Genomic DNA, 19390 nt, shown 5'->3' with positions numbered 1-19390 from the left:
AACTGGGTTTAGAGTCTCTTGGCTTGTGCGTCCTTAGGGAGCAAAGAAGTGACTCAATGAAGCACTTTGGACATCGTTGGCTCTAGGGGGTGGGTGTGACTCAGAAGTCACTCACAGAGGCTCATCCACAGCCTCCTCCCTGCCCCTTCAAGCCCGGGACCCAAGGATCCTCTGCGTGAGACGCTCCCGTGGCTCTGACACTCCTGAACGTCCCTCACGTCTCCACCTGCCAAGCAGTCTGTGCGAAGACAGGATCGCGGACCTCAAACTCCAGGGCGGGCAGCCTGCTCGACTCCTCCGCCTCGTGCTTGCTTCCCACAGGGAAGGCAGGATCTCGGGGACCCCCAGATCTTCCCCGCCCGCCTCCCCTGGATTCTGAGCGGGCCCGCCCTCGCCCAAAGCTCCCTCGGGTTCTCTGCCCCCGCCCCGTTTTCTCCGCCGCGGGAACTGTTCCCCTTCTCCTACCTCACTCTCACTCCGGTCCTAGTGGGGGTCTGCCCTCTCTGTTTGCCCCCACCCCCTTCCTTTCCCTCCTTTCCCTCCCTCGCTCCGCCCCAGGCCCCGCCCCTCTCCACCCCGGTCCCCGACCCCCCGGCCGTCCGGTGGCCCGCCCCCCGCCCCTCCGGGAGAGGGTGTGGGAGGGGAGGCCCCGCGGGCTGGGCCCTCCTGTCCCTGCGCGCCGATCCCCGCGCGCGCGCCGGCGCCCCCTGCGCGGCCTCCCGCTCCCGCCTCCCGCCTCCCCTCCTCCTGGTGACGTCCGGGTCCCTGCCCGTCTGAAAACTCCGCGCCGCGGCGGTGGAGGCGGCGGCAGCGGCGGCGGCGGCGGCGGCGGAGGAGGAGCAGCGGCGAGCCGAGGCGGCGGCGGCGGCGGCGGCCCGAGCGGGAGCCCGAGCGGCGGCCGGCGGCCGCGGGAGGCACGGGGAGCGCGGGGGCGGCCCGGAGCCCTGGGGTCCCCGCGCCCCGCTCGCCCGCCGCGCTCCGAAGATGGTGGTGGCGCCGTGCGCCCGGAGGCTGGCCCGGCGGTCGCACTCGGCGCTGCTCGCGGCGCTCACCGTGCTGCTGCTGCAGACGCTGGTCGTGTGGAATTTCAGCAGCCTCGACTCCGGGGCCGGCGAGCGCCTCGGGGGCGCAGCGGCCGGCGGCGCCGAGCAGCCGCCCCCGGCCCCGGCCCCGCGCCGCGAACGCCGGGACCTGCCCGCCGAGCCGGCTGCAGCCCGAGGAGGAGGCGGTGGCGGCGGCCGCGGAGGACGGGGGCCCCCGGCGCGGGCGCGGGCAGGCGGCGCCGGAGAACCCCGGGCACAGCAGCTGGCCAGTCGGGGGGCGCTGCCCCCGCGGGCGCTGGTAAGATGCCCCTTCGCCTGGCGTCCGGGAGGAATCCCTGGCCCCACGCCCCCCACCCCTGGCGCCGTGGTCTCCAGACTGGGACTCCTCCAGCCGGCTGGCTCCCCATCCCTTTGGAAGGAGGGGTGGGGTGCCTGACCAGGCTTAGGGGCCAGGGGCTGCCCCATCCCGAGTCTGAGGACTGCCCCCTTGGGGTCTGGGGAAGTTATCTCCCGAGGAGGCGCTTTGGGGGTTACGGGCGCTGGCTGGGTGCCTGCTCCTCGTCACTCACTCTGGACGCTCCGACTTGCTCTGTGCATGTGGGTGTCGGTGCCTCGGACCCTGTCTGAGTGAGTGGATGGTGCCCGGGATCTTCAGCCGCTGCTCGCGGTGGCGTTCGCAGCATCTCCGGGTTTGGGGGAGCTGGGCGCAGACAACTCGGTGCCGCTTGCCGCCGCGTTTCTTTGCCCCGGCCTGAGAGGGGTCTGGGAACAGTGTCCCAAGTCGCCAGCCATGTCCCTGAATCAAGACTCAGTGAGGGGTGTCCAGCCTCACTTTGGGTCTTCCTCTCATCTGGGTGTCTGCTCTAACCTTGCCCTCTCCTTGTGCCCTCTCTTACTCTCCTCACCCCGCTGCCCAGTGTCAGGGCATGGCCCATCTCCTAGGTGGTGTCGCTGGCTCTCTGTCGCGCGTGGAGCTGGTTCCTGTCAGCGGCTGTGTCCCGCCCTGCCATCATGACTTGGGCTGCTCTGGGTTTTCTGTGCTCTCTGGGTGTGACAGTCTGGGCTCTGAAACCGCTCCTTCCGTAGGTCTGGAGCCATCTGGTTGCCTTGCTAGGTCCCCAGTGCCTCCAGGGGTGTCTTGCATACCTTCCGTGGACTGCTTTGCTGAGCCCACTGCCCTCGGAGCTCCAAGAACCGGAGGTCAGAGTCCCCAACTCTGGGCTAGTGTTTCAGTGCCGGTGGGTGTGTCTGTCTGAAGGCATCACCAGAGCTGTGTGTCTGTCTTTATCTTCATCACTGGCTACTTGGCTTGCGGGGCCTCTCCTAGCTCCTGGGGGTTATTAGATACCAGGGGATGGTTTCAGGATCCCTAGGCACTGAGCACATGTCTCTGTCATTTGCCACTTCGGGAGCCCTCACTGAAGGCTGCCTGCGGACCCAGTGTGAGGCTTGTTGATCTGCTAAACTTCTTTGAGTCTAGGCGACCCTCTTTGCCAGAGTTCAGCTCTTTGTGCCGCTGAGCTGAGGATGCGATGATGTCCTGTCACGCAGCGCTGGCTGGTCTGTGTGGGCAGCAGGGAGCCGTCATTCTCTCATTTTGGGGCTAGGAGAGTGGATGGAGATTCCTCATGGAGAACCAGAACATTCCCAATGTCCAGCAGCCTCTTATTTCCAGCAAAGGGAGCTCTCGGACTCTGCCTTTGAATCCAGGAGTGGGTAGTGATGTGTTTGGGCAGAAATTCTTTCTGGATTTAGGGCTCCACTGGGAGGTGGGCGGGAGGGGTTCAGGGTGTGCTCTGCTGATCCCATGTGGGAACAGGCAGCATGGGCATGGGGCTTCCTGTGTCCTTTGCGTCTGGGGTTCAGAACAACGTCTGGAGGTGCCTTTGGGTGCAAATACCCACCTGTTGAAACTCGCAGAGAGGAGGAAGGAGGTCCGACTGACATTTGAGTTCTCTACCCGTTTCCCCACTTGGCGCGTTCAGTTCAGTGTCCTGCTCTCTCACATCCCAGCGCAGCCGCAGAGAGGTTTGGGATGGGAAGGTGGGTGGGAGACTGCCAGTTTTCCTTTTTTAGTCCTTTGGAATGCCAGCAGCGAAGTTGCTTCGCTTTTCTGAAACTCTGCTTTGATCTGCAAGTTCAGTTACTGTCTCCCATCCCTATCTCCCAGTCTCAACTTCTTCACCTTCCGATATAGACATATATTACGTGTTTTATTCTGCGCCCCCCCCCCCTTTCTTCTTGGCTGTCTACCATACTGTTGCTAATTGTTGTGTCTCCTGGATTTGTATTTTATTTTATCTGCTTGCCTGTCTCTCCCTCTGCCCGCCCCCCCCCCCCCCAACCCCAACCTCATGCCCTGCTGGATCCTGAAATCAGTACAGACTTGTCGGATGGGGCCAGGGGTCTGTCCTCCTCTGGCTGTGTGCCGCCCCTCCCCCCCTCCCCCCAGCTCCTGCCCTTCCATGGAGCTCAAGGAGACCAGAAGGGGGCAGGCTGTTCCCAAAGTCTGGTGTCTCCTGAGCTTGGGTTGCAGGCTAGGAGAGGACCAGACCGTTTTTTTGCCTGCCACTGAGGCCCTTGCAACACGCGGTTTGTTTGCAGACCCTGCTGAGGCTGCTGGCATGATGCTTTGGAGCTGGATTCAGGAAAGGGACATAAAAAAAAAAAAGCCCTGTGATTTTCCAGATGGCTCTTGTAAAGCGCTGGTGAGGCACATGCTTGGGAGATGGTGCTTAATCTCTGCTCTGTTGAGGTCTGGGGTGGGATGGGCACTGGTGCTTCTTGCACGCAGACAGGATCTGGGCCCTGGTGGTGGCGGGGGGTATGTCCCAAAGAGCATCAGGCAGGCACTGAGCATAATAGAGCATTTTCTAAACCAGACCTTGCTGCTTCCTTCTGCCCACCGGCCCAGAGCTTTTGCACTCGTACCTTTTATGTTTGAGGAGCTGCACCCCCGTTGCGGGAGCTGGTTGTATTTCGGGTACATTTGAAGAAAAGAAGAGGAAACACCCGGTTTCTCCAGCGGACGGAGGCAGAAAGTGCTAGGATGGTGGCACCACGGGCATATCCCTAAAAGATTTGCAAACTTCCTCTTTCCTCTCAGCTGCTTTCAAAGCTCTTAAATACTAGAATGATTGGCTGGATTGTAGTTGTTCTGTGGCTGTGACGCTCAATTTTTTCACTGAGTCCCCAGTCAGCGGTGGATTTTACTGTCATTTTAGAATTTAAGAAACAGATGGGCTCACCTATACAGGGAGGGGACAGTGGGGAGACTTGTCAAAAAGATCAAACTACAGCTCTGCCTAGATTTGGAGAAAATGAAGGAGAATTGTGTGTGTGAATGTAAGGAAGGTTTATTTTTTCCCCCTTTGCCTCCAGTGAGCCTCTTGCAGTCCTCACGCTTATTGCTTGTGCCCTTAGATAAATTGCTACTCAGTAAGTTTCATGTAAGAAAACCTAATTTTTATGACCCTTGCACACACCCACACACACACACACACACACTTGAAGTAAAATGGTCTCTGTATTGCCTGACCCCTTGGAAATGTTGATTTTTTTCTGCAGAAAGTCCTCATACTTCACATTGCTCAGATAACTCGGGAGGTTTTCAGACACTGGCAGCGACTTTGAAAAATCGGTTCACTGTATGCAGAGCGCCTCTGGTTCTAACAGCCTCAGAGGCGTAGCTTTTCTTTCTATCCAAATGTTTTGAGACCACAGAGAACAGAGGGTATTTTATTGACGGGTTTTTTTTTCCCTTCACACTCTCAATGGAGTTTTATTTTGCTTGAGCAATGCATTACACTTTGTATACAGAAATATGCATCATCGAACAATATTTACCTTCCCACAAATGTTGCCATCTGCTTAATCACATACTAGAAAATGTTAAATAAAATAGATAAATAAAAGGAGAAATGATTATACACATAAGTATATATATGTTTTGTATATACAGGGTGTCCCCCCAAAAAGTATACAAACAATGTCTGTAGCTTCTATTAGATTTTGAAAGTGAAATATATTTTAATAAACACTGCCTTTATAATTATTCAAAGTGTGTATATAGTGTGTGTGTCTATATGTACAGATATAGACACACACACACATACACACACACACATACTCACACACAGGGTGGGGCAGAAGTGGATTTGCAGCTGTGAGTTTTCGAAACAGTTTATTCTTGTATCATTATTTATTCATTATTGTTTTATTTTCCATACGAACAACTGTAAGCCTACTTTTGCTTCGCCCGATATATACTTTCCTCCAGTCTCTCAGCATGTGAGACTTTCTCTCTAGTTTGTCAGTTAACAAAAGAAAATCTTCCAGAGGTTGAATGACAAAATGCCTGTTACTGTTTTCCAGAAAACAAAATACCCTTAAGGATTTCTCTGTAGTGAAGGTCTGCTTCCCGCTCAGAGCTGTGCGTGGTCAGGGGCCATAAATTCAGGTGCAGAAGGACTGACATGCTCAGTGCCAACATGACTGCCTGCCTGGGAGAAGGACCGCCGCCTCTCTGTCTTTTGGCTAATACTGCCCTACGACTGGTCGCTGATGACAGGCCTCTCCTTTGTTTGCCTTTGTATCTCCCCATTTTTACTCACCCTGGTCCCCGTCTATCAGAAACAAAGAGAATATACTTTCGGAAAAATAAAAAAAGAAAGCAATCACAAACTCAACCCCTGCAAAACCCAAGTTTAAAGGGAAGGGGTGTGAGCTTTTGTTCTTTAAAAAAGAAACTCATAGTATGTTTGAAAATAAGCATTTTTTTTTTTTCACAATTAGCATCCATTTTCCCATGGCAAGTAGGGTTTGAGAAACACCCACGGCAGTAGAAAGTATCCGTCTCCTGTGTGTTGATCCTTGGAGCAGGATGGAATGTGCTAGGGGGAGGACCAGTAACATTTATTGAGTGCCAGCTGTATGCCAGGCATCCTTTAGATATTTTGTGTACATTATGCTCACCCCTCCACCCCCAAAAAATACAGGCTGGAAGAAGGTGTTATCCAACTCAGAAACTAAGGACATTTGGCTAGAAATTGCTGGTCTTATGTTGTTGATTGTGTGGCAGGAATAATGAGGGCTTTGCAGATATTACCTCACTGTCTCAGTGACTATTCCCAGCTGTTGTTCCCATTTCACAGATGAAGAAACTGAGGCTCAGAGAGGGGAAGCAGCTTACAGTGCTGGGGAAGAGCAGGACTGGGCTCCAAACCCAGATCTGCCTCCATTCCAATTGATGGACAGATTTCTGAGCTCCTTGTCTGTGCAGTTCTTTGAAAAACCCTAAAGGCAACCGAATCTTCAGATCTATTTTCTCACTTCTTATTGCCAACCCTGGAAAAAGAGCAGATATACAGTTTTCATTGAATCTGGCCCTTAAGTAATGAGACAAGTAGAAGGGTAATAGTAATAATAATAATCACAACCACCACCACAATAATAATGTCTATACAGCAGTTATAATGTGCCAGGCACTGTTTTAAGCCCTTTGTATACATTAACTCATTTATTCTTTAAAGGCATGTACTATTGTAACTTCAATAGCCAACAGTCATGGTGCTTAATACAACCAATCCTGTTCTTGGTGTTTTACAAATATTAACTCATTTACACCTCATGCTACAGTGAAGAAACTGAGGCATAATGAGCTTATTAGCTTTCCCAAGGCCCACCGCTATAAATGGCAGAGCAGGGATTTGAACCCAGGGAGTGTTTGTTCTTAACCACTCTGCTCTACAACGTTCCTTATACAAGCATCTTGCAAAGGTCCACAACCTTGGAATCATAGAACTCATAGTAAGTAGTTGATTTGGGCACATGCCCAGCACCAACGATAGCCCCAGCGGTCCCTGGAGAAGAAGGTATCCCGCTATAGTGAAATATACAGAGCGCGTCCTTGGGAGTAACTGAACTCGAACTGCCAAGTTGGCTGGAGGAAAGCGTTTTGAATTCAGCTCTCTAGCCAGGGGAGGAGGGGGAAAGGGAACTGTGCAAAGGTCCTTGGCCAGTGGAAACAGCCTTTCATTCCTCCCCAGCAGGCTTCCTGATGCTACACTCACCTAGGTAAATGGCTCTGCCGTTCTCTCCCGGGGAGCCCAGGACTTGCCCCCAGGAGACTGGGTGCAGCAGGGAGGTATCTCTAAGAACATGCAGTCCGATTGTCCCGTGGGCACTTCGTCTGCCTGCAACACAAACTACCCGTTGGCCCGCAGATAGGCAGCAGGCTGTGCCCCTCTGATCCCTGTGGTTAGTTAGGCTTGCCCCTCCCCTAAGGGAAGCCGGAGACATTACTGAGAAGGTGACAGGGACAGGGGCAGGATGTGAGTGTCACCTTAACCCCTTCAATAATGTCGTGGGCAGGGAGACGCATCCACACACCCGGCCAGGCGGGGAAGAATGTCCCCTAAGGGCACTCTTGAGTCCTTTGGGACCCACTAAAGGCAACAGAATGGATTTGTTATGTCTCCTGTCTGATTTGTCCCCGCCAGGTGACTGTGGCTTATCTGGGCATCTAATCCAGGCTAATGTGTCAGGGACGCTAATGACAAGCACTTCTCCCTGGAAATCCTTTGCTGTAATCCTTGGCCCCGAGGCACATTGTTTAAGCCCAAGGGAGTCCAATTTATGGGGCAGACAGATCGATGGGAAGGTTGCCCACTGGGGCACAGACACTGTAAACTGTAATAATGATGATGAGGAGGAGAAAGGGGATTTCTCTCTATTGAATGTTTACCTTGCCCTGGATACTGTGGAAGTACCAGAAAGACATGATCTTATTGAATCCTTACAACTTCCTGCAAGTTAAGGGCCATTAGTCTCACCTCTATTTTACTGATTATCTCTCTATATAAAAGGCTAATATGCTAAGTGTCCGTCCAACCGGTAGCTATGATGTGCATTGGCCACCAGAGGGTAGATGCTCAATGCAGGAGCTGCCGAGCTGCAGTGACTTGGCAGTGGCGGTTCTCGGGTGATGCACCCCGAAACCAGAAAGGAGGGAGCCCAATTCCTCTCAGGGCCGTGTGATTCCACCTTTGGCCGTGGGTTATGTTGTTGCTGGGGCACTGTCAGCCTCGAATCTGGTTTACCGCACACTTGCATTTGTGTTCTACACCCTGTACGACAGCAACTTTGCAGAGTGCCCTCTCGCACTCCGGGACCCCTTGGGGGATGTTGGAGAGCCGGTTTCAGCCCGATCCCCGCAGGCCAGGCGGAGAGACCCCACCTGCTGGAGGGACCCCGCTCACTACGCAGACGCCCTTTGAGCCACGACACCACCCCAGGTGTGGCCACCCGGGGAGGAACCCTGGGAGGTTGGCCCCAGGGCATGTCTGGCCTGTCTCACTCAGTCCCACCCTGCCAGCCACCTTGTAATTAATTTCCTATCAATGTGTGTAAATCTGTGCACCGGGTCACTAGTAAATAATAAAAGGTAAGGCAATAAGTTGGATGAAAGTTAAACAGCTGGGAAATGACCAGACCACGAATTCAGGGTTGGTGGTGATTACAAAGCCTGCATTCTTAATCTCAATTCAGCGTCAGTAAGTCCTTTATGCCGTGCCCCTCCCTCCTTCACCTCCTTTCTATCCATTCATGCAGCAATTTATACACCCATCTATTCATGCATCTACACATGCATCCATCTGTCCATATGCATCTATCTATCCATCTACCCATCCTCCACTCCAACAGTTAGAGCATGCCAGGCACTGAGCCCAGCACTGGACCTGCCTCTGTGAACAGGGAGATGCGCTCCCTGCTCTCAGGGAGACTCGTCCAGCAGGCGAGGGCTGGGGCCACTGCTAATAGATGGGCTGACAACAGAGAGGTTTCTCTCAGGTTCTGTCCAAATTCACTGCTGATCTTCTTTCCCCATGGTGGCCTTGTGGACACAAGAGGAAGGTATTCTCTGGACAGGCGGGGGCCAGGACTAGTGTGATTCAGGGGCCTGAAGCTCTCGAGTTTCCCATCACCTCCAAACTGGCGGACACGAGGCCTGGACTGCTGCACTTGTGGAGTTCACACTCTTCTCCTTTTTAGTAAATAAGGCGCCCAGAGATGAGCAGGGAGCGGCTGCCTGAGGTTTGCAGGTGGGCAGGGGATCAGATGCTGAGTGGCCTGTGAGGCATGTCATGCGATGTTTCATTTGGGGGGCAGTGCTCCGACATCAGAGGTTCACAGCTGAGCTCTACCATTCATTCATGTCATGCAACCTGACATGTCACTTCACCTCTCAGGGGCGGAGTGTCTTCATCTGCCAGGCAGAGCCATGCGGGCACCTGTGAAGGTGCACAACTCTGGTTCCTGGCCAGCCTTCTGTCTTTTTTCCGTGACGGTGTTTGCAAGAGGGCCGATTCGTGGCTCCTGGGCAGGTTGTGTTTGGCCCGAACAGTCTACCGAGTTGGAAAGGCACCGGAATGTAGGAATTAGGATGTGCTGTCAGACCCTGTGGATTTTTGAAATGCCTTTAAAAAGTCACAAGGCCCGGCAGCCCTGGGCTCACATTCCTTCTTGTTGTCCACTGGGCATGCTGAGGAGAGCCCCCTGAGACCCTCGGGGCTCCCCAGAGCCTCCTAAGGTCTCCTCCTTCACCTGTGACCCCTGACAGCCCCTCCTGGCTGTGGAGCTTGCAGCCTCTGTGTGGAAGAGCTTCGTGTTCACGGTGACGAGCTAAAAATAAGTATCTGTGGTCACCTTTCAGTTATCCCCCTGTGGCCTACTCAGGGTGCTTCTGTACCTCAACTGCCTTTGCCTTCCCGGGGGCACTGTGGCGGTTTCCTTCCCTTCCTGGCTGCTGGCTTATACGCAGAATATGCAAATTCTCATACGCAGCAGCCATTACGGAGGAAACACCAGCAACAAAAATGGAATCAAATATACAATTTGGTAAACTGGTTTCCCCTTTGTTGGGGCGAGTATAAGATGCTGTTTGGAATCATCCACCTTCCCCCTTTTTGTGCTCCCCACAACCTTGCCCCCCAGCAACAGGGCCCGGGACGTGGAGAGTGGCCACAGAGCTGGCAGCGCCCAGCCCGTGGAGGGATGGAACGTTCCGGAGCACCTTGGGTGGGTGCCCACTCTGTTGGGGATGACCTGGCACGTCCATCAGATGAGTGAAGAGGCCCGCGGTCCTCACCAGCTTGGGAGGATATAATTCACTAAACAGACGAGAAAGCGCTTGGAGGCTCAGAAAACCCTGTATGAGTGTCAGACGGGGTACGTCTCAGAGCAGAAGAATGCGAGAGGTTCATACCAGTTGGCATGCCCCCCTCACGTTGCCTTGTAACCCCTGGGGACAAGGAGGGAATGAATGAGGAAAGTCCACCGAGGCTTGCCACCCACTCCTCCGTCTTCCCATTAATTCACCAGACAGTGGCTGAGGGCCTGCTGGGGGCTGCACTCCGTGTGGAGATGGGGCCTGGCAAGACAGCTGGGCCCCTGGCCTCCTGCGGTTTATGGTCTGGGAGTAGGACGACCCCCAAACAAAAACAAACAAGAACATTTTAAAAAGTCAGATCGTCACAAGCGTAGTGACAGGAACAGTTGGGGTGCTGAGAAAGTAAGAGGCCATGCGAGAGGATTTATGGTGCGTTGGGCGGATTAACTTTGTTTATTTTTGGTTGAGTGCTTTATTTTGGACGGAGCCCTTTGGCCAGAGGCGTTGCAGACTGACCCTGGGAATCCTAAGTATGGCGTTCACACCGGTTCTGACATAGCAGTGATTGAAAGTGCCGCATGGGCAAGCCTCGGATAGCAGCCCTTAATAAAGAGTTTCTATTCCTATCGGCACTAAATCTATTCATTCCTTAAAGTTTGCATATTTTTAATGATTTTTAAAACTGAAATAGACTATACGTACAAAAGTGCCCATTATTCTAACTGTACAGCTCAAAGAATTTTCAGGAATGGAACCCACCCAAATAACTCACACCCAGACGGAGGGACAGAGCACCCACAGAGTCCCAGTGGCACCGACCCCTGCTTCTTGGGTGAACATTTTTTTAAAACTTGTAATAGCTATGTATTTCTTTGAATGAATAGTAGAGAAAATATATAAATATAACCAGAGAGTCAAAATGACAACATTCAGGCTCCTACTGTCTACTGTGCAGGCAAATTGGCATTTCAGTAAAAGAAGTTAGTTCACATAATGAAAACACATAAATGATAGTACCAAACTCTGATTCTAATCTTAATCCTGGCTCAATTTGGATGGTGAATTATGTCCAGGTCATGGAATGACTAAGGTTTTGTCAATGGTGGCTTAACCATTTTATTTTTATTTATTTATTATATTATTACTAGGGGCCCAGTGCACGAATTCATGCACCTTGAAAGGAACTGTGGGCCACAAGGCTGTGGTGGGCAGATGGGCCAAGGCCCATCCTCCATGCCCCCACTTGGCCCCTCCTGCCACGGCCCCCAGTCCCCTGTCTGCCAGCAGCCCCGCTCCCACCACCGCCGCTCCCATGCGCTGATGGTGCAGAGCGATTAAGGCTGGTGCCAGCAGTATGTGCAAGCAGCAGCTGCTGCCCCAATCGCCCCTCAAGAGCAGGGGGAGATGGAGAAGCCCTCAGGGATGATCGAGGCCAGCAGCCGCTGCTCACACCCGCTGACGGTGCCGAGTGATCAGGCAGCGGGTGCGAGCAGCGGCTCCAACGCCATCAGTGGGTGAGAGAACCTGGTGGGACCACGGCACGCACGAGCAAAGAATTTTCAGTAACCACCAGAGGCTCGCCCCAATGATAAGGACTGGTGCCCCGCCTTGGCCTGGTGCCCCTGCTCACCTGCTCCACAATTCCACTGCAGCCAGTGCCAACCATGTTCCGTGTGCGCCCCCTGGTGGTCAATGCATGTCATAGCAACCGGTTGTGCCACTGTTCAGTCTATTTGCAGATCAGCCTTTTATTATATAGGATTATTATTTTTATTTGAGTTTGGGGGGGGGGGGCGGGGAGAGAAGTATCTATTTGAGAGCAAAACATCAATAGGTTGTCTCCCAACTGGGAATCGAACCTTAAAACTTTTTGGTGTACTGGACAATACTCAAACCAACTGAGCCCCCCTGCCAAGGCATGGCTTAACCATTTTAAAGACACCCTGCTTCTATTATATGATTGTCTAGCTACTATGCTGTACACCTGAAACTCGTACAAAATAACATTAAATGTAAACTGTGATGGAGGAAGATTTTTAAAATAAAAAAATGTAGACGGAAACTATAGACACCCTGCTCCTCTGGGAAATTTCCGTGCTGTTTTGTCCGGAAGTTCAAGTGGAAAGGATTTAAGGTGGATCTTAGGAGGAGCTGTGCTCCGAGGTGCACACCCAGTCAGGGCCTCTTTGAGGGCCCCTGTTACTGTCTGTGCTTCTCCCAGTGATGGGGCTCCCCAGGCCTGTCTTCTGGGTGTAGGTTTGGACCCTCCCCTTTGTTTGGATCTCTTCGTTCGTTTCGTGTTGAGTCTGTACTGAAGTCACCCACGTGTTGAACACGGAATTCTCTGTGATGAATAGGTCCCCAAATGGGCCCGAAATGACTACATTAACTTAACCCTGAGCCAAGACTCTCTCTCCCCGTCCGAACCAGGATAACAGAACTGCAGCATAACTGGAACAGCAATTTGAAAGGGCAGCAGAGACAACTAATCATTTTATAACGAGCAAGGGGAGCAGCAGTACAAACAGAGCCCAAGGACGGCATAATTTCGCGAAGTCTTAGCGCTCAGCCAGACTCGGGTTCACAAAACAAACAAATGTTTTTGGCGATGGGGAGCTGACATACACATTATTAAAGGACAGTATTGAAACCAGGTTGGATGGATCAAGCAATCCAGTGGTTAGCCCACTCAGCTTCATTGCTTTGGGGACATGGAAAAGCTATTCTTTCTTTTTTTCTTCTTTCCTTGTGAAATGGGGCATTATTCTTAGAGATGTAATGGGAAATCCGTCTTTCTTTTTTCTTTTCCAGACTGGTGGTTGTGTTCTCTTTACTCTTTAATGCAGGACCATGCTTTGCAGGTGTTCTCTTTGAAATACAAGCCTATTCATGGTCTCTCTTCCTCTCTCTCCTTTCTCCCCAGCTCAGAAGGGGCAGCTGCTATAAAAGACGCTAACAGAGAACCCCATTTGCTTGTCATCAGGCATCACGGAAGATTCAGTCCTGATGGAAAATGCCCTCATTACCTGCTTTTTCTTCTAGTCCGATTGAATAGTAGTTGTGGAGTTGTTCCCTCTGATTCCCTCTTGTTTAGAGATGCAGTGATGACAGAGAACAGGGCGGAGATGACGTCAGGCGGGTGTTAAGAGCAAACTTGGGAGGTTTGCAGATGGGCGCTGAATGAATTATTAACTCCTTTTAGGTGAGGGGATGACTACTGTTTCGGCTTTTTTTTTTTTTAGGGGAAAAAATGTCACATGGAGCAAATGAACTCTGTTGCAGTGAGCAGGTGGTATAAACCACCAGTAAAAGTGGAAACTAAAGTCCTGACCCAGTGAACCGGCTTCTGTGGGTCCGGTCTGGGCTACAGATGGGATGATGGCAGCATAATTTCTTCCTCCTCCACCACCTCCTTCTCCCTCTTCCCTTCCCTTCCCTTCCCTTCCCTTCCCTTCCCTTCCCTTCCCTTCCCTTCCCTTCCCTTCCCTTCCTCTTTTCTCCTCCTCCTCCTCTTCCTCCTCCTCCTCCTTCTTCCTCTTCCTCTTCCTCATCTTCTTCTTCCTCTCCTTCTTCTCCCCCTTCTCCTCCTCCTCCTCCTCCCTCTTCCTCTTCCTCATCTTCTTCTTCCTCCCCTCCTCCTCCTCCTCCTTCTTCCTCTTCCTCATCTTCTTCTTCCTCCCCTCCTCCTCCTCCTCCTCCTCCTCCTCCTCCTCCTCCTCCTCCTCCTTCTTCCTCTTCCTCATCTTCTTCTTCCTCCCCTCCTCCTCCTCCTCCTCCTCCTCCTTCTCCCCCTTCTCCTTCTCCTCCTCCTTCTTTTTCGAGGGAGAGAGAGATAGAAGCATCAATAATGAAGGAGAATTATCGAAGTGCTGCCTCCTGCACACCCCACACTGGGAATCGAGCCCCCAGGCTGGGCATGTGCCCTGACTGGGACTCGAACCTCCCAGCTCATAGGTCGACACTCACCACTGAGCCACGCCGGCCAGGCTCTTCTTTTTTAATTACAACATTTAAATCACTGGCCAACAGTTTAAAATGAGTGATTTCAAATAAAAATCTAATTCGGATGTCCTATTAAAAAATTTGAAATTCTGGCCTTTACCACCATAGAGGTCATGATTTGCGGGAGGGGAGAGGACTCCTGTGCGGGGGAACTCTTCTTCCCAATTTGCCACGGGGCCACCAGTCTACTTTGCTTATTTGTGCTGCCTGTAAGACTGCTGTTAGGATTTTAGTTCACAACTACAATTACTGATAATAAAAACAGTAATTGCTGTTACCTGTTAAATGCCCACTGTGTGCCAGGCACTGTGCTAAGCAACATCTCCTGGATTATCTCATGTAATCATTACAACGGTCCTGTGACATTATCCCCGTTCACAGATGAGGACACAGCACAGAGAGAAGGAATAAGGACTGGGTCAGAGTCCCAGAGCCATGGACTTGGAATGTGAACTCAGGTGACCAGGGAGCCCGTGTGTCAAATACCGCAAGTGTGATGCGCAGAATGTTCTAACGAAGAGAGTCATTTAGGAACTTTTCCGAGTGGCTCTGTGGGAGGGTTGTCATTGTTTGCCCATTGCCTGGATGGAACCACTGAGACCCAGCACTGAATAGGTCTCCCAAAGTCAAGCTATGATGTAAAATGCAGAGCATGACTCACTATCTCTAACGCGGGGACAGGCATGGGCATGACCGTGCACGTGGGCACTGTGAAGCTGGCTGGCCGTCTGTGGTGGGAGGACCCTGACCAAGGTTCCCACCGTCCCGGTACACCGAGCAGGGCAGGGGCCGCCATCTGTAGCCTTGCAGCAGTGAGGCAGCATCTACAGGGTAATATTTTGATAAGTTGCTGATTTGTATTAAAATAATAATTACAGCTATAATTACAAGCACGATTTCAGTGAGACTCAGCTGCTGACTGTGAGAGAAAATAATTAGCTGCATATTCTCTCGGAATGGAATCGGAAGCCAGGCTTGGCCTTTCTCCCGTCTGTGGGTCCAGCACAGGTTTTGCTGCAGGTTGAAGGTCACCTGTGTTGCCAGATGCTGTTTATGTTCACAGTATTGACGGCAGATTTCCATGTGGGGAACGGGGTGAACAACGTCCTTTCCCACAAACACGGAGGAAAACAGCCTGACCGCAATCTGCTGGTAGCGTCACCCCTTACACCCTGAAATGCACCTCACCTAGAGGCAAATGCATTAACAGCTGGCGGAAACGTGATGTAAGCCTGCCCTCAATTATTAAGTCTTCTTCAATACTCCAGCATTGACGGATACCTGGCCACGGTGAGGGATTCCGTTAATTTGATGGCTGTGGTTCTCTTTACATTTCTCTGTTTGAAGCTGACTGCGTGGTCCCGCCTTGATTTTAACAACTTGCTAAATTTCGCTTGAAGTAGAACATACTTGCAGGAGTCGGTGCATGTACAACCAGCCGAGTGGCCACGCTCGAGTAACCAGGACCCAAATCCAGAGCTCAGAGCATCACAGCCCCCCTCGCCGCCCAGGATCCCTGTCATTCCCACCTCCCTTCCCACCTCTCCCAGGGAAGCCTTTACCAAGACTTCTGATCCCAGGAGTTGACTTTCGCCTCTATTTAGAAATGGCACCCTGCGGTAGGCACTCCTTTGTGCTAGGTTTGTTTGGCCTAGCCTGGTTCGAGCTTGAATTGTTTACGGGAGATTATATTATGCTTTGGCAAACTCCAGCCCTGCTGCCAAGTTGGGCCCCTGGTCTGTTCCTGTAGCTTGTGAGCTAAGAATGGAGTTTACATTTTTAAATGTTTGGGGGGGAAATCAAAAGAATTATATTTTGTGATGTGAGAAATAATGAAATTACATTCCAGTGTGCACACATTGATTGGAACTTGGCCACATCCATTCATTAACATTGTGGCCATGGCAGCGTTTGGCCTATACTTGCAGAGTTGAGTACTCTCAACAAAGACCATGATATTTACTATCTGAGCCTTTACAAAAAAGTCTGCTGAGCCCTGGCCGGGTGGCTCATTTGGTTGGAGCACCGTCCCGTACACCAAAAGGTTTCGGGTTTGATTCCTGGTCAGGGCACATACCTAGGTTGTGGGTTCAATCCCCGGTCAGGGTGCATACGGAAGGCAACTGATTGATGTTTCTCTCTCTCTCCCCCTTTCTCTCTAAAATCAGTAAAAACATATACTCAGGTGAGGATTTAAAAAAAATTGTATGAGTTTGCTGACCCTGTATCTGTTTTGTTTCATGTATTTGTAATTGTTTGTTTACATTATGGTATCATATTTCTTTGTGGAATATACTAAAATTTACATGTACATGCTGCTTATAGGAATTTGGAAGGTTTCCAATTTGGGACCATCACAAAGGTCACTGCAATGAACATTCTCCCGCATGTCTTTCGGTAAACAAATATTTGGGAAACATTACTGTTGGGTATTTATCTAGGGGAGGAATTGTTTTAACCACTGTTGTTTCTTTGTTTTTATCTTGTTTTCAAACTGTAAGAGAAAGCTTATTTAGAAAGTCACAGAGGTGGAAGTGAGCTATAGAAGAAATGGACTCAGGCAAGAAGTTACAGAGGCAAAGGGCCCTTGGAGCTTAGGAGAGAGAGGCCAGGAAAAGGCGCCTTGGGGGAGGCTCCGGTGGGGAAAGACGTGGGCATGCTCCCTACAGAGAGCTGCCCACTGTTGTTGCTTTGACAAGTGCATTTTAATTTGAAAGTCGTACTTTTCCTACTAGGGAATAAGCCTTGCGGATACTTTCATGTGTTGAAACTCTGGACCAAGGCTGACTTTCAAAAAAGTAATTCGTCTTGCAAAACAGAGGGTCAGTCGAACCACAGTTCATTAATGGATGACCGCTCGTCCATCTCGGTACCTTCAAGGAGATTGGGAACAGGCCCGGTGTGGCCTGCTTTCGTTGCTTTTGGAACTGGTGCCATCAAGTAGTTCCTCCTACTGAAGCCCTATTGTCCAAGGGACTCTATGCAGCAAAACGGGGTTGGCAGAATCAGGAGGGTTTTTTTCGATGTCACTTTCTGCTTTCAGTGACTTCTGTTTTTCTCCAGTTGCTCTTGCTGGGAAGCAGATGAACCCAGCTCTCCATCCCAGTAAGCTCTCCATCCCAATAAGCTCTCGAGCCTGCAGTAGTGTGTGTCATTTTACAGAGAAACACTGTGCTGAAATATCACTTCAGGCGCTGCGTACCTGTCCGCGGCCACAGCATTGGAGCTCAGAGATTCCCCTGAGGGGGTGTCTGCGTGGGCGTTGTCAGTATTGTTTAACAGCGCCCGTCCTGCGTCAGTTCCTGCGTGCGGGTCCTCTTCCATTTGCTGACCCACTTTTGCAGGCAAAGGCACAGGCAGGGTTGAGAGAAGAATGTCAGGATTCCCTAGGATCCACCCATCTTTCAGGTTTGCTTGGCCCTGGCTGGAAAATGACTTAATAATCTTTCTGGGGCTTCCTGTCAGCCTCCTCCTAGCCAGCCCACTTTTTTACCAGAGCAAAGTCCTGCTTGTTTGAATCCAGCCTCCTGCCTGTGCCTTGTGCAATTTAAAAATTTCAGGAATGTCACAAGAAAAGACTTTCAGCTGCTATTTCAGTATTTTTTTTGAAAGACAGTTGGATTCAGTGGTGAAGGGTTGAGTGGAATTGAAGCCCCAGTCTCAGCTACAATTCATGTTGTATCTGACTTCGTCTCTGGCAGCCTCAATTTTAGTCTTTAAAAGAGGGATGCAGAGCTGCAATGGGTATGCTTCTCAGATATGGAATTCTAATAAAAGAAATGTAATCCTTAAGTTCTGGTAGTTCTGCTCCTCTTCTCCACCTACCCCCACCCCAGTCCAAGCTTGTTTACTTTCTTTGCTTGGATATTTAGTTCTGAAAAGATAAACCTTTTTTTTTTTTTTTTTTTTTTTTTTAAATAAGCATTCTATGAAACTCTACAAAGATGTGTGTGTGTATTTTAGGAGGTGGCCTTTTCTTTTTAAAGACTATTTTCCAGATGTTCCAAGATGCTCCAATTAAAATTGATGATTAATTCATCTCAATAGATTTCAAAAGTAGACATCTCCCAGGCCTCATTCATAAAACAATAAAATATATTAAAAAGTTAGTCTCTAAAAGGCAGTCCCTTTGAAAATATAAACAAACAAACAAACAAACACGCCTCATCTAAATAATTCTTATAGAAGAAGGCAAACTTGGAATTTCAGATTATAGGGTGATTCATGAAAATGAAATAGCTTATATCAAAATCCACAGTTTTGGATGAGGCCAAAACTATGCCTCAAGGACAATTAGTAGCCTATTTTAAGAGCACTTTAGCTTTTGACATGAAACACAACAGATGAAAATGGTTACGAATCACAGTTATTTTTTTTTAAATATTGAGAGTAAACTGAAATGAAGCAGGAGAAGGCCATAAAAATATAAAAGCAGAAATTCGTGAAACAGGTCACAAATACCATTGCACTTCCTCGAGAGACCCGCTAAGGACTCAACAGTATAAAATGTTAATCTAGTTCCTCCCAGGTCACACTCTGTGAACAGGCTGTGTGTTCCTAATCAGTTGGTTGCTCAATGCTTGTTGTTGCTACTGAGTAGAGGAAGAGCGGGTAGCAGGAGGCACTGCAATTGCACGTTCTTGGTGGGGTGGGTTAGGAGAAGTTCTCTCTTAGCCTGCCCACATCAAGGCAGAGCAAACCCTATGCCCTTTTTTTTTTTCTACTGACCAACTTCCTCTTCTTGCTCTTAAGAATAATAAGGCTGGCAGGACATTTTGTTATTTTGTAGACTATGTAGATTCTCCCGCGTGTTCCCAGAGATCTTTGCGTCCAGGTTTGATGCCTTCATAGGTCTTATAAAGACAGTGTTCTCCTTATCCTGGCATTTACCTGTTGGGGTTGGGAGGGGACTGGAGAGTGGACCCTGGGAAGATAGGAAAAGGGCTTCTATCTTGCTGAGCACCGGTTACTCTGTGACAGAAACAGGAAGTCAGTCTTGTTTGGGCATCGGCTTTGATGTACCCCGAGCAACATTCATTGGTAATCTTCCGTGTATCATGTGCTAGACGTTTTACATGAGCATGCGGCTGTGTGGACTTACCCAGGACATTCACAATACTCATTCATTCAACAGATATTACGGAGGGGCTGCTGTGTGCCAGGCACTGTGCTAGGA

At 50.6% G+C, this 19390-nt stretch overlaps 1 protein-coding gene across 1 annotated transcript in view; it reads left to right on the top strand.

Moving 5' to 3' along the window:
* Window positions 1-684: 684 nt before the first annotated feature.
* The window catches only part of XYLT1 (xylosyltransferase 1), a 307532-nt gene continuing 288826 nt past the window's right edge, over window positions 685-19390 (top strand). Inside the window, exon 1 of the mRNA XM_036308029.1 lies at window positions 685-1341. Within this exon, the coding sequence (XP_036163922.1) occupies window positions 985-1341 (357 nt within the window). The 5' untranslated portion in view covers window positions 685-984. The remainder of the gene's footprint in view (window positions 1342-19390) is intronic.

This window comes from Myotis myotis, unplaced genomic scaffold, assembly GCF_014108235.1.
Source record: "Myotis myotis isolate mMyoMyo1 unplaced genomic scaffold, mMyoMyo1.p scaffold_m19_p_5, whole genome shotgun sequence".
Classification (NCBI taxonomy): domain Eukaryota; kingdom Metazoa; phylum Chordata; class Mammalia; order Chiroptera; family Vespertilionidae; genus Myotis; species Myotis myotis.
The sequence above is the reverse complement of the archived record's forward strand: the minus strand, read 5'-3'. Positions and strand labels throughout refer to the sequence as shown.